The sequence below is a fragment of the Notolepis coatsorum genome, assembly GCF_963971535.1.
Source record: "Notolepis coatsorum genome assembly, chromosome: 4".
Taxonomy (NCBI): domain Eukaryota; kingdom Metazoa; phylum Chordata; class Actinopteri; order Aulopiformes; family Paralepididae; genus Notolepis; species Notolepis coatsorum.
This window is the reverse complement of record NC_140168.1, coordinates 103,891,232-103,907,221: the sequence shown is the minus strand read 5'-3', so window position 1 is coordinate 103,907,221 and position 15,990 is coordinate 103,891,232. Positions and strand designations below refer to the sequence as shown.

Below are 15,990 nucleotides of genomic sequence, written 5' to 3'. Positions count from 1 at the left end.
TACCAATAAATATAAAGTGTGTCAGTGTCTAAAGTGGGTAAAGTGGGTGCTACAGTGTGTTGTTTATTTAAAGTGAGTGTGTGCGTGTGGATGTGTGTGCTGTGGGTGTATTTGATGGTTTGTTATTGTTCATTGAGCATCCTGATGGCCTGTTCATCACTATAGAGCTGCCAGGGGCTTTCATTCATTATTGAGTTTAGTCAACACTGTTGAATGCTAAACTAGTGCTCTAGCTAGTTAAGATAATATATTCCTTTATTGATCCCCTTGGGGAAATTCAGGCATCATAGCAGCATGGGGGGGGGGGGGGGGGGTACAGGTATGGGCAGGGTTACAGTAGAAAAGTAAAAATATAATATAAAATATAAAAAATATAAAATATAATAATTAACTCTGAATATACAGATATGAGCAGCGTAATCAAAGGTTTGCAAAAAAGGCAGCTTCGCCAGCTAGTCCAGGTGGAACCATAACTGAAGATGGCTTTCAGCACGTTCTCAGTTTCCTTCTTTTTGCTGCAGGTTGATCCGCCTCTTCTGCCGCGTGAGGCCTTTTCAATCCATCCTTTCTTTTTCCCGCTGTGATGTGATGTCAAATTGATTAGAAACACTGTTTTCTCTCTCTCTCTCTCTCTCTCTCCCTGTGTTCCGACTCCCTCCACCTCTCCCTCTGCATTGATAAGACTGCCTTTTATGTGCGTGTGAAAGTCCTTTCATTCATGCATTCATTCATTCATCCATTCATCCATCCATCCATTCATCCATTCATTCATTCATTCATTCATTCATTCATTCATTCATTCATCCATTCATTCATTCATTCATTCATTCATTCATTCATTCATGCATTCATTCATGCATTCATTCATTCAGCTGAGCAACAATAAATCAGCACCGATCTGTCCTTGAAATCCTGCATAGCTAGCTGATGGCACATTTCTATTCCTCCTACCGTCCTGTGAGGAGTGAGAAGAAGAGGGCCGTTATTACACGTGACTATTTGAGATGGTTTCCCTCTGAAACGATGGCACACGCACCTGCATTGTGTCACGGGGATGAGTCGCAAAACTCTTTTGAATTTGAAAGTTGTTTTTGCCAAATGTAAATCAGGTTTATACAGAGGGGCAAGCCTTATTTACATTCTGCAAAAACAACTATTGTAATGTGATCCTGTAGAGAGAATGGATGATCCTGTAGAGAGAATGGAGGGGGGGGGGGGGGGGGGTGCCCCCCACAGCAAAACAAGCTTTCTTTCCCAAGCAAATGTTTTTATTTTATGTTCTTTGATCAACTATGATCATTTAAAACTTGAATGTAAGATGAAAAGATCTGGAGGCCTGGGCTGTGTGTCGTGTTGCTGTGTGTCGTGAGCTGTGTGTCGTGGGCTGTGTGTCGTGAGCTGTGTGTCGTGGGCTGTGTGTCGTGAGCTGTGTGTCGTGGGCTGTGTGTCGTGAGCTGTGTGTCGTGGGCTGTGTGTCGTGAGCTGTGTGTCGTGGGCTGTGTGTCGTGGGCTGTGTGTCGTGAGCTGTGTGTCGTGGGCTGTGTGTCGTGGGCTGTGTGTCGTGAGCTGTGTGTCGTGGGCTGTGTGTCGTGAGCTGTGTGTCGTGGGCTGTGTGTCGTGAGCTGTGTGTCGTGGGCTGTGTGTCGTGGGCTGTGTGTCGTGAGCTGTGTGTCGTGGGCTGTGTGTCGTGAGCTGTGTGTCGTGGGCTGTGTGTCGTGGGCTGTGTGTCGTGTTGCTGTGTGTCCTGGGCTGTGTGTCGTGTTGCTGTGTGTCCTGGGCTGTGTGTCATGGGCTGTGTGTCGTGGGCTGTGTGTCCTGGGCTGTGTGTCGTGTTGCTGTGTGTCGTGGGCTGTGTGTCGTGGGCTGTGTGTCGTGGGCTGTGTGTCGTGAGCTGTGTGCCGTGTTGCTGTGTGTCGTGGGCTGTGTGCCGTGTTGCTGTGTGTCGTGGGCTGTGTGTCGTGTTGCTGTGTGTCGTGGGCTATGTGTCGTGGGCTGTGTGTCGTGGGCTGTGTGCCGTGGGCTGTGTGTCGTGGGCTGTGTGTCGTGGGCTGTGTGTCGTGGGCTGTGTGTTGTGGGCTGTGTGTCGTGGGCTGTGTGCCGTGTTGCTGTGTGTCGTGGGCTGTGTGTCGTGAGCTGTGTGTCGTGAGCTGTGTGCCGTGTTGCTGTGTGTCGTGGGCTGTGTGCCGTGTTGCTGTGTGTCGTGGGCTGTGCGTCGTGGGCTGTGTGCCGTGGGCTGTGTGTCGTGGGCTGTGTGTCGTGGGCTGTCGTGGGCTGTGTGTCGTGGGCTGTGTGTCGTGGGCTGTGTGCCGTGGGCTGTGTGTCGTGGGCTGTGTGTCGTGGGCTGTGTGTCGTGGGCTGTGTGCCGTGGGCTGTGTGTCGTGGGCTGTGTGTCGTGGGCTGTGTGTCGTGGGCTGTGTGTCGTGGGCTGTGTGTCGTGGGCTGTGTGCCGTGGGCTGTGTGTCGTGGGCTGTGTGTCGTGGGCTGTGTGTCGTGGGCTGTGTGCCGTGTGCCGTGCCGTGGGCTGTGTGTCGTGGGCTGTGTGTCGTGGGCTGTGTGTGCGGCGGGTGCTTTACACTGTAACACTGTGGAGGAGGTGACGAGGGATATGAGTGAAGGAGGAATGGAGGTTGGCCAGAGACCGGAGCAACTGGAGTCACTGCAGACATGAAAGATGATGATGATGATGATGATGATGATGATGATGATGATGATGATGATGATGATGATGATGATGATGATGATGATGATGATGATGAAGGATGCTGTAGGAGGAAGAGCAACGATGAGAGCTGGCTGCGATCACAAGGAGAGGCGGAGGCTACAGAAGAGCAGTGGAGGACGAGGGGAGATGGAGGGGAGGGGAGGGGTGATGAGGACGAGGGGTGATGAGGACGAGGATCAGGAGACAAGAGAGGACAATATACACACACAGCGAGACGGAGGAGAGGAACTTTTTCGGACAACTCTGCGATAGTGGGATGTATAAAGGACGTGATGAGGAGGAATACCGGGCGCTGGTGGCGGACTTCGTCACATGGTGCGAAAAGAACTACCTAGAGATAAATGTGGCGAAGACCAGGGAACTGGTTGTGGATCTGGGGAGGAGGAGGAGTGCACCTGTGACCCCCGTTTCCATCAGGGGGGTCGACGTGGACACGGTTAATACCAATTAAATACCTCAGAGTGCACATTGACAACAAACTGAATGGGTCAAAACACACAGAGGGCCAGAGCCGACTCTACTTCCTCAGAAGGCTGAGATCCTTCAGTGTCTGTACAAGGATGTTGAGGATGTTCTATGAGTCGGTGGTGGCGGGCGCCTTCTTGTACGCTGTGACCTGCTGGGGCAGCGGACTGAGAGCAGGGGACACAAACAGGCTGGATAAGCTGGTCAGGAAGACTAGTAGCGTGGTAGGGGTGGAGCTGGACTCTCTAGCGGTGGTGGCGGAGAGGAGGAGCCTTGCTAAGCTCCAGGCCATCAGGGAAAACACCTTCCACCCACTATACACAGACTTGGCTGACAGGAGGAGCAGGTTCAGTGGTAGGCTCACACTCCCAAGATGCAACACTGAACGGCACAGGAAGTCTTTCATTCTGACAGCCATCAGACTTTACAATGCATCACTGTGCATCACTGTGCCTCACTGAGTGACAGTATCAATTCCTGTACATTCCTGCACATTTTACATTTTACTGTACATTTTTTATGTATATTACTGTAGATTTTTGGACTGTATATTTTATAACGTATATACTAGGCCTGTCCCCGACTAAGGATTTGTATAGTCGACTTTGATTGGCCAAAGTTTGCAGATACCCCCCCCCGAATGCAAAATAATAATAATAAAAAAAAATATATATATATATATATATTAGCGTTAGCCACGCGTCTAGGCCTCTTTGCCTTTGGAAATAATTATCCAAAAAATTATAATAATAAAAAAAATATTATACATTAGTATAATAAATTTTTTGCATTCGACTAAGAGGTTGGCAGTCGACTACGGCTAATTTTTGACTAGTCGAGGTCAGCCCTAGTACATACATATTTTTGTATGTATATCTCTGACTGTGTACTCTTATTCTTATTCTAGATTTTTGTCTACCTGAATGTTTATTATGAGCGATCTGTAGTGCTCAATTTCCCTCAGGATCAATAATAAAGTGATTCTATTCTATTCTATTCTATTCTATTCTATTCTATTCTATTCTATTCCATGCGGTCTCTTACTGGTACAGTTGGGCTGTGTGCCGCTCCACGTCGCATTAGCCTGGCACTGCCTGGTGGTGGCGCCACTGAGCAGGTACGCCTCCATGCAGCTGTAGATGACGGAGTGAGAGAACGTGGTGCCATCCAGACGGAACACTCTGCCGTTACTGGGCGTACCGGGGTTACCACACTGCACAGCTGGGGAGAGAGAGAGAGAGGGGGGGGGGAGAGGGAGAGGGGGAGAGGGAGAGGGGGGGAGGAGAGAGAGAGGGGGAAGGAGAGGGGGGAGAGAGAGAGGGGGGAGAGGGAGAGGGAGGGGGGAGAGGTAGAGGGGGGTGGGAGAGAGAGAGGGGGGAGAGAGGGAGAGAGAGAGGGGGGGAGAGAGTGGGGAGGGAGAGGGGGAGGGGAGAGAGAGAGGTGGGGGAGAGGGGGGAGAGAGAGAGGGGAGGGAGGGGGGAGAGAGGGGAGGGGAGAGTGGGGAGATAGGGGGGAGGGGAGAGAGAGGGGGAGGGGAGAGGGGGGAGAGAGAGTGGGGGGAGAGGGAGAGGGAGAGGGAGGGGGGGGGAGAGAGGGGGGAAAGAGGGAGAGAGTGGAGAGAGAGAGAGAGTGAGAGAGAGAGGGGGGGGAGAGAGGGGGAGGGAGAGGGGGGAGGGAGAGAGAGCGGTGGGGAGAGGGGGAGAGAGAGAGGGGAGGGAGGGGGAGAGAGGGAAGGGGAGAGTGGGGAGATAGGGGGGGGAGAGAGAGATAGGGGGGAGAGAGAGAGACAGAGAGAGACGAGAGAGAGAGAGAATAGAGAGAAGAGAGAGAGACAAGAAAGAGAAGAGAGAGACAGAGGGAGAGAGAGGGATAGAGAGAGAGGGGAGAGAGAGAGGGAGAGGGAGATAGAGAAAGAGAGGGAGAGAGAGATCAGGGGGTAGAGAGAGAGAGGAGAGAGGAGAGAGAGAGAGAGAGAGAGAGAGGGGGGGGAGAGAGAGAGGGAGAGAGAGATCAGGGGGTAGAGAGAGAGAGGAGAGAGGAGAGAGAGAGAGAGAGAGAGAGAGAGAGAGAGAGAGAGAGAGAGAGAGAGAGAGAGAGAGAGAGAGAGAGAGAGAGAGAGAGAGAGAGAGAGGGGGGGGGGGGGAGAGAGAGGGAGAGAGATAGGGGGGGGGAGAGAGAGGGGGGGGAAGAAAGAAGGACAGCAAGACAGAGTTCACTGAGACCATGCATTATGCATTATTGTCACAAGATAAGATACGATATTCCTTTATTGATCCCCTTGGGGAAATTCAGACATCATAGCAGCATGGGGGAGGGGGGGGGGGGGGGGGTACAGGTACATGGTGATAGTAGAAGATATGGTACAGGTCATAACATGATACAGGTCATAAAATTATCATAACATTATACAGGTCATAACATGATACAGGTCATAACATGATAGAAATAGCCCTGTGTGAACAATATAATTAATGAGTATGCGCATAATGAGCAAGTAGGCAGTGTAGATCAAGGTGCAGATGAGGGTCTGTATGCCCTTTCAGTTATATTTGCATTTCAATAAATATAGTTACAATAGACACTATAATCTAAATATGCTATGATTAAGTAAGTATACGGTATACACAGGTGCATAACATACGTATGGCGTGATATACTTTATACATTGTCCGGTTAGGTCAGGGGTCTCAAACTCAATGTACCTGGGGGCCGCTGGAGGTAGAGTCTGGGTGAGGCTGGGCCGCATCAAATATTATATATATATACATAATTATGATATTTTTTTTATAAATTTTTTGCTAAATCAACTCTGCCTCTCTTTGTTAACTACAACAAGCAATGCTGTTTGTTATTTAAGATGAGGTCGGACTCGGCACTGACAGATTTGTGTTCATTGTGCTGCTTTTATAAAGCCTCAAATGACGGCTTACAATATTTCATGAAAGCAAAGTGTTTTGTTTGTCTAAGATTTAAAAAAAAAATTACAGCACTGACAAGGTTGAACAAAGTGCTGTACAAGTCCCACAACATTTAAAAAATAAAATATAAATTGAAAATATATTTGAACATTTTTTTTTTTAAACTTTGATGTCAAGTAGGGGGCCGCAAAATATCATCCAGCGGGCCGCAATTGAAAATTACATAACATAAATAACATAACCTTATTGCATTACATAAGTAATAATAACATTACTTGTCATCAGACCATGTATTACTGTCATAACATTAGTCATCAGACCATGTATTACTGTCTTCAGACAACAACAACAACATCTCTGAAGGACATAGAAAGGTTAGAAGGTTAGTTACCCCTTTTAGTTTTCTCAATATATAAGGTATATTTTGGCACTCCCACTTTTAGACCTTTTTAGAACTTTTGTGTCACTGTATTACTGTATTTGGTATTTCTTTTTCTTTTGTTCTCACTTTTTTATGTATTTTTGCTCCCATCCCAATTTAGTCGTTATGCCAATTCCCTTCCTGGTCGTTACGCGCATTGCCCCACTGTCGGCCTGGGGAGGGTGTAGAACTACCACATGCCTCCTCCGATACATGTGGAGTCAGCCAGCCTCTTCTTTTCACCCGACAGCGAGGACTCTCACTGGGGGAATGTAACACGTGCGGAGGTTCACGCTAGTTCCCTCCGATCCCCTCCCTGCTGAACAGGCGCCCTGACCGACCAGTAGGAGTCGCAGTTTTACAACGACCAGGACACATAACCCCGCCGGCTTCCCACCCGCTAACACTGCCAATTGTGTTAGTAGGGACGACTGACCAAGCCGGTGGTACCGCTGACAGCTGGATTCGATCCCAGAGTCTCTGCGGTGGTAGGCGAGTGCATTCTCCACTGCGCTACCCAGCCGCACCGGTATTTGGTATTTCTCAAACTAAATCCATGTTTATCTACAAGATGTTGTAGTTGAAATGTTTCCCTTTCAAAGTCAGGGTAGATATTTTCCATTAGGACGACAAAGAATACATTAGCAATTCAACCCAAAACAATCTCTCAAGATTATTGGAAATCCTTATTAAAATATTAGGCCTTTTACAAAGTGTTTCAACACAGAACTAAATTAGAATATAATAGGTAGAAAAATCTCCTCTTCTCCCAATGGCAGAGTTAAATCTGGATTTAGTACCACCAGGCGACCACTTACAGGGCAGCACTGTCAATGAAATCTACTGTAAGTACAGTTACTTTTGTCTTAATATGTCTTAACATGACTTAATATGGACTGTATTGATCTATTTGTGACGTGAAATAAATCTCGGCCTGGTACCGATCGGACGCAAGAGGTTAATAATAGTAATGGCGTTTATTTATAACGTGCATTTCTCAAACCCAATGCGCTATCTAAAGCTGAAAAGCTAACGTAACGTTAGTTATCAGCTGGCAGGCATCAGCCGGTAGCTAGCCACCTCTCGCCAGCGGCCAGCTATCGTAGCCAACATTACCTTAAACTTAGTAAATGATCTAGGCAAATAACTAGGCAGGATTCTAGCATAGCAATCGTTTTAAATAAAGGCCAACATAAACATACGTTTTCGCTTTAGTTTATGCAGCTAGCTAGTAGGGGTGTAAAGGTACACGTATCCGTACCGAACCGAACCGTTTCAGTGTGTACCGTACCGAACGGCTGTGTAGTGTACCGAACGAATACAACGGTATGTTAACCACTAACGACCGCCCACCGGGGGCTGTTTTTTTCACAATCTAATATAATAATATATATATATTTTTTAAATGTACAAGTCTATTATTAATTTCAATATCGAATATTTGTTGACAGCCCTACAAGTACAATTAGTTACTGCACACGACATCAGCCCTTAGTGGAACATGGAAAGCCAAACTTTCCCCCACTGTACCGAAAACCTGTACCGAACCGTGACTTCAAGACCGAGGTACGTACCGTACCGTGGTTTTTGTGTACCGTTACATCCCTATAGCTAGTGATGTACATGTTACTGTATGTGACACAGCACCTCTCTCTCCACTCTGCTTTGTCCCTGCCTTCTCTCCACTGCTCTCCCCATCGTCAGCAACACAAACTGATTCAGGACTGAACAACATGTCCGTTATCTTTTTAACATTTGGCGGCATTTTCCAGCAAAGATTGTCTCTGCTTTTCTCTGGCTTTCTCCGCGCCGCCGGGTTTCCTTTTTCTTTATCTTTTTTTTTTTTAAACTTTGGCCATTCCCCTGGCTCTTTTATGTGTTTATCACATTTATTCTGGTCAAGGATGACCGACAGAAACAGGCTGAAAGGGTTCAGATGGGGGGGGAAGACACTCTGGGAAAGGCACGGCTGCAGTCCGGGATTCGAACTCGCTAAACCCCAGATCCGTGACGAGCACTCGCGGTACGTGGTGAGCTACTGGAGCTCCCCTCTTTTTCTTTATTTAAATGTATTTTATTCCACGAATAAATCTACAACACTACACATATTTTTTTTTTTTTTTTTTTTACATTTCTATAAGCTTTATTTTACCCAGGCAAGCAAATAAGAACAAATTCAGATTTTATTTATTGTCAAAAGTATGCATAATGTTGTGTTAATTCCACAACAAGAGATATGTAATATTAATTACCTGAAATTATTAAATTTTTTGGGGGGGGGAAACCCTGCATATATCAGTATCGGTTGATATCGGTATCGGAAATTAAGAGTTGGACAATATCGGTATATCGGATATCGGTAAAAAAAAGCCAATATCGAGAATCCCTAATTTGAACCCTTTCACTGCCACACGACAGAAGGTTAACCCTTTACTATCACACAACCGACGGCGATGCTCCATCATTAGCTCCGCATCCGCATCGCCGTCGGTCAAAACGCAGACCGCCCCAACTCACGTTTACAGAAGGGCTGCGCTCCCGACCAGGTTCCGTTGGGGAAGCACATCCTCTCCGGCGAACCGATCAGATCGAAGCCCTCGGAGCATCTGAAGAAAACTTTGGAGCGGATTTTGAAATCCGTCTGCTCCCTGAAACCATGGGCCGGAACCCCGGGGTCCCCACAGGAGCCTGCGGTGTCCCCTGGAGAGAGAGAGAGAGAGAGAGAGAGCGTTACCAACTACATGTATCACCCCTGGATCCCCACAGGAGCTGTGTCCCCTGGAGAGAGAGAGAGAGAGAGAGAGAGAGAGAGAGAGAGAGAGAGAGAGAGAGAGAGAGAGAGAGAGAGAGAGAGAGAGAGAGAGAGAGAGAGAGAGAGAGAGAGAGAGAGAGAGCGCGTTACCAACTACATGTATCACCCCTGGATCCCCACAGGAGCCCGCAGTGTCCCCTGGAGAGAGAGAGAGAGCGTTACCAACAACATGTATCACCCCTGGATCCCCCCAGGAGCCTGCGGTGTCCCCTGGAGAGAGAGAGAGAGCATTACCAACAACATGTATCACCCCTGGATCCCCCCAGGAGCCTGCGGTGTCCCCTGGAGAGAGAGAGAGAGCGTTACCAACAACATGTATCACCCCTGGATCCCCCCAGGAGCTGTGTCCCCTGGAGAGAGAGAGAGAGAGAGAGAGCGTTACCAACAACATGTATCACCCCTGGATCCCCACAGGAGCCCCGGTGTCCCCTGGAGAGAGAGAGAGAGCGTTGCCAACTACATGTATCACCCCTGGATCCCCACAGGAGCCCCGGTGTCCCCTGGAGAGAGAGAGAGAGCGTTACCAACAACATGTATCACCCCTGGATCCCCACAGGAGCCCCGGTGTCCCCTGGAGAGAGAGAGAGAGCGTTACCAACTACATGTATCACCCCTGGATCCCCACAGGAGCCCCGGTGTCCCCTGAAGAGAGAGAGAGCGTGTTACCAACCACATGTATCACCCCTGGATCCCCCCAGGAGCTGTGTCCCCTGGAGAGAGAGAGAGAGAGAGAGAGTGTTACCAACTACATGTATCACCCCTGGATCCCCCCAGGAGCCCCTGTGTCCCCTGGAGAGAGAGAGAGAGCGTTACCAACTACATGTATCACCCCTGGATCCCCTCAGGAGCCTGCTGTGTCCCCTGGAGAGAGAGAGAGAACGTTACCAACTACATGTATCACCCCTGGATCCCCCCAGGAGCCCCGGTGTCCCCTGGAGAGAGAGAGAGAGCGTTACCAACTACATGTATCACCCCGGGGTCCCCACAGGAGCCTGCTGTGTCCCCTGGAGAGAGAGAGAGAGAGTGTTACTGTTACCAAGGATCAGATTAAACCGAATATATATATTTATTTATGGATATATATTGAATAGTATTTGTATGTCGTTTGATATCCCTTGTATATTCCTTGTACATATACACGGAATATCCCTTTAGCCTACTATAGCCCATAATAGTTCATTCTCTTATTGGACAAAGGACCAGGCGCCAGGGGACCAGCCCCTGGCGTCAAGTTCAAAGGTACCGACGAGACATGTCCGTACTAGCCCCGGCTCCGCTCAGGATACGGCTACCGAAATGAGAGTGGCACTAGTTGTTCACCGTGCATATAAATATGCCGCAAGTAAATGTAGAAGTCCCTTACCTTTCTTCCCAACTTAGTAACAGAACGTGAAGCCTCACCCACGATACGACGTGCGGTGAAGTATGGCCTGTTTGGCCTTAGAATAGCATTGAGACCTCGTGCGAATTGATAACTGAATTGTCAGAGTTTGGCACTGTACCGTCGAGTGCGACGTATTCTATCAAGTAATAATAGTCTATCGTGTATGGTGCATCGTGCGGTTAGAGTTCTAAAGTGACCAGCATCTCCAACGCTTCCTCGTGTTATCTAGAGTCTTATCCAGGTTGGGCCGACCACATGGCGCTTTCATCCGAGGAGATCTAGGCGAGGACCGAGGGACATGTACACTGGATTACCTACCCGACGACTGCTGAGCCCTATGCGGCTGGAATATATATTTGCTTTGATACTGTGATTTGTGGAGCGGATAATCGCCGACGCCTGTGAGTGTTGGATTTACCCCCGAGAGGAGTCAAGTTGAGTCGGCGCTCAGAGAGACTGAGGTCGCCTAGCTTCTTCTTCATTGTGGAGCTACAGCCTACCAGGGAACCAAGGTGTATTCATCTGCGGATCAAGAGTCTATTGCACTGTCTTCTGTACTTGAAGTCTCCATAGATATCGTTGACCAGACGGTCTACTACCGACGGCTCTCCTACCCCCCCTACCGGCTTACAACCGGGAGGACCCCTTCCAGTATATCCCGCTATATCATTAAGTGTACCATAGATGTAATTCCCTAAGAGCCAGGTTGTATACTTGCTTCCTGCGTAACCAGAGATTGGACATTCAGTGTTGATTTGCCTACGAATACTCATTTGCCTTACAAGTGCATTCAAATGATAAATGTAAGATAAATATTCTATGTACCTTTTGCTCCATTAAATATTTGATTATTACCTTTGACTGGAACCGATTTCATTGTGGAAAGTGTTCATCATATTTAGATATCGTGTACTGTATGGCCAGTAGTTAAAGTACATAAAGCGGTAGTGGTTTAATGATACCATACTTATCAATACAGTCAGGGAATTGTACCCCTCAGTTACAGTTACCAACTACATGTATCACCCTGGATCCCCACAGGAGCCTGCTGTGTCCCCTGGAGAGAGAGAGAGAGCGTTACCAACTACATGTATCACCCTGGATCCCCACAGGAGCCTGCTGTGTCCCCTGGAGAGAGAGAGAGAGCGTTACCAACAACATGTATCACCCCGGGGTCCCCACAGGAGCCTGCTCTGTCCCCTGGAGAGAGAGAGAGAGCGTTACCAACTACATGTATCACCCCTGGATCCCCACAGGAGCCCCTGTGTCCCCTGGAGAGAGAGAGAGAGAGAGCGTTACCAACAACATGTATCACCCCTGGATCCCCACAGGAGCCCCGGTGTCCCCTGGAGAGAGAGAGAGAGCGTTACCAACAACATGTATCACCCCTGGATCCCCACAGGAGCCCCGGTGTCCCCTGGAGAGAGAGAGAGAGCGTTACCAACTACATGTATCACCCCTGGATCCCCACAGGAGCCCCGGTGTCCCCTGGAGAGAGAGAGAGAGAGAGCGTTACCAACTACATGTATCACCCCTGGATCCCCCCAGGAGCTGTGTCCCCTGGAGAGAGAGAGACGGACGTTACCAACAACACCGTACGCTACAACAATTATAATGGTAAATGGTAAATGGCTGCTTTTTTATATAGCAGCTTTTATCCAAAGCGCTTTACAATTAGTTCCTCACATTTGACCCGTTCACTCACACATTCACTCACCGACGACGGACGCGACCATGCAAGGTGTCGACCTGCTCATCGGGAGCAATTAGGGGGTTAAGTGTCTCGCTCAAGGACACATTTGACACGCTGCCCGGGAGGAGCAGGAATCGAACCGGGAACCTCCGGATTGCCAGATTGCCGGACTGCTCTACCTCCCGAGCCCCCTGTCTAACTATGCTACTAACTGTAGCATAATGCTGTACAATGCTACTAACTGTAATAACGACAACAACAATAATAATAATAACATTAGAATTCTAACAATGCTACTAACTGTTAACACATTGGACGCCAAAAGCGAGTATACTCGTTATTGCCCCGCCATGCGTTGTGCGCCAGAAACTAGTTAAATCGTTTTTGGGATCAATATTTCTTTTTTTCGCCATGGCATTCATAATTCATCCAGCCTCCCTCCGGGACTGCAGCTGGACCCTGTCTGATATTGCAACGCCTCAATACCGCCGCCTGGTCGATGATCGGGCGAGTTACACTCCAAGCCAAACCGGAAGTGGCGCTCGGTGCATCAAGGAAATTCCTCCGGCAGTAATATCTCAGTAACACTCGAGTGCATGGGATCGCTTTCGAAACGCAATAATCAATTACTGACAATCAAGGAATTATAAATGACCCCTCCCCCCCTTTCCTTCACGCATGATGAAGCATAATGTATACCGATCATATACATTTAAATTTTTTAATATAGCGTGTATAGGAAAGAAATGCCAATCGATAATCTATCACATGCGTCAGGGCATATAACTCGCGTTTTAGGAATTAATGCAGAAAACCTTAAAAACATACTTATATTCACAACGGTATTAACACGACAATGTATGAGTGAAAAAATATAACGTTCCCACATCCGGAACGATAGATACCCGATGTTGAATGGGCCATAGTAATGTCGATATAGCTATAATATAAAAAAAGTTATAGCCCTGCAAAGAAGGTAAACATCTCCATAGGGTTACAGCAGTGGCAGACTGGGCATAAGGATGGGCACACTGCGTGGCAGACTGGGCACTGCATGGCAGACAATGTGTTTAATAATAACAACAATAATAATAACAATTACATATTTTTTTGCATTCAACCTCCATTTAGAATCTCGGGAACCATTGAGGGTGGACCGAGATTACAATAGGCAGAAAGAAAGTCAAAATAACAAAAATAATAAAAACAGTTAAGAGACACAAGAACACAAATATCAACAGTGGTTAAAAACAATTCCTAGTTAAAACAATTACATTCAAAGGCATTACGATTTAAAAGCATATTATTTTGTAGGTATCACCAGTAATAGAGTGACATATAGCATCTCATTTGAATACTGAACATTTGGCCTGATGGTGGCGCTAGAATACACCAAAAGGCTTCTTCCTCTAGGGGTCAGGGGTCATGTATGTGTGCAGGACACTAGTTTCAAGTTTGTTTATGATTTGTCAGAACAAAATACAAAATACTTTATGATGAAATGCTTGTTTCTGTATGAGCCCCTGAGAGTGTGCTACATACAGTAAAAAAAAAAGTAAAAGTAAGTAAAGGAATGTTCAGTCAATATACATATATATACAATATACAATACAGAGTAAAATGAGTAACAGTGAGGTACAATGCAGACATGAGATGAGGTACAAAACTTAGGGTAGGGTGCAAATGAGGTATGAATGTAGTGCAAATCTCTTTAATAATAGATAAATATAAAGTGTGTTAAAGTGTCTAAAGTGAGTAAAGTGAGTGGTAAGGTGAGTCTTTGTTTAAAGTGAGTGCGTACGTGTGGATGTGTGTGCAGTGTGTGTAGATGATGGGTTGTTACATAGTGTCATTGTCATTGAGCATCCTGATGGCCTGGGGATAGAAGCTCTTTTCTAGAACTATAAACTATTAGAATGAAAGCTACTTGAGTTATTACGTTCACAAGTAGGACATTCATGTGTTTGGCCTGGTGGGGGCAAAGGTCAGGGCGTCGCTATTGACTATTGAATAGCTGAAAGCTATTGAGGATACACAATGACACTGTCGTTCAGTGATCATAATAACAATAATATGATTTATTTATTATTATTTAGTTCATTATAATTTGTATTATTACTATGATAAACAGCAATGGTGCAATAAAAGTACATGACATTTAAAGTGGCAATCTGCAATATCCTGCAATGCACTATGGGATATTCCAAATCTTAACCGATATTAACAGTGTTCGCTGTTAGAAGTTAGATGTTAGAAGATAAAAGAACGCATTAGACGATTTAGTCTAAACTGAGCACCATGAACTTTAAAAGTACACTCGGGTCCCGACTCTCTGGACCTACATTCTTGCACTGCAGAGCTTGACATTACGAGCCGCCAAATGTACCCTTTTCTGCAGAACATAAACTATAAATGGATTTCCCATGGTGGCATTTAAATACCAGTATAACTGCCCTGTCTCTCTGTATGGACCTCTCGGATGATCTGTAATCAAGTTTATAAAGTTGTAGGGCTGACTCTCGACTAGTCGAATAGTCGACCAATCGATCGAAAGGAGCCGTAGTATAATATATTATTATTATTATTATTATTATTATTATTATTATTATTATTATTATTATTATTATTATTATTATTATTATTATTATTATTATTATTATTATTATTATTATTATTATTATTATTATTATTATTATTATTATTATTATTATTATTATTATTATTATTATTATTATTATTATTATTATTATTATTATTATTATTATTATTATTATTATTATTATTATTATTATTATTATTATTATTATTATTATTATTATTATTTATTTTTGTATCATTCTTTCCAAAAGCAAAGAGGCCTAGAAGTGTGGTTAACGTTAATGGCGCGCATACCAGCGAGGCTAACTGCCTATGAAAACAGGCACAGAGGCACTGAAAGAGGATTTCACCCATCTAATGAACACACTAGACTAGACAAATATCAAGATGTATCCATCAGTGGACCAATCGCATACTTTTGCAGAGGACAAGAAGCCTTCAGTCGACTCCTTCAGACATTAAGCACCCCCACAGCCCAAATGGAACGAAAATTAAGTATTAAGTATAAAAATTAAGTATAATAGTGAATTGTATTATTATAATTGAAATGTTCTTGTGTGCATTCGGGGGGGGGGGGTAGTCGACTACCAGTCGACTATCGCCGGACGCCGACCAATCAAAGTCGACGATACAAATCCTTAGTCGGGGACACAGGCCTAGAAAGTTGTGCGTCAAGAAGAAAAGGAGACATCTCTGTGTAAACGGTAAATGGCTGCATTTATATAACAGCTTTTATCCAAAGCGCTTTAGAATTTTGTTCCTCCCATTTCCCCCCGTTCACTCACACATTCACACACCGACGGCGGAGGTGCCAACCTGCTCATCGGGGGCAATTAGGGGTTAAGTGTCTTTGCTCAAGGACACATCGACACTTCGACACGCTGCCCGGGGAGGAGCGGGAATCGAACCAGACGACTGCTCTACCTCCCGAGCCACTGTCGCCCCCCCATTTTCCATAATATGTGGGTCTTCCCTAC

General features: G+C 46.2%; 1 protein-coding gene across 1 annotated transcript in view; it reads right to left on the bottom strand.

The window, feature by feature from the left end:
• The window catches only part of LOC311226630 (CUB and sushi domain-containing protein 3-like), a gene marked incomplete at both ends in the record, with an annotated part of 799,139 nt that overhangs the window by 23,261 nt on the left and 759,888 nt on the right, over positions 1-15,990 (bottom strand). Inside the window, 3 exons of the mRNA XM_084312048.1 lie at positions 952-955; positions 4,222-4,408; positions 9,044-9,226. Of these exons, the coding sequence (XP_084168174.1) occupies positions 952-955; positions 4,222-4,408; positions 9,044-9,226 (374 nt within the window). The remainder of the gene's footprint in view (positions 1-951; positions 956-4,221; positions 4,409-9,043; positions 9,227-15,990) is intronic.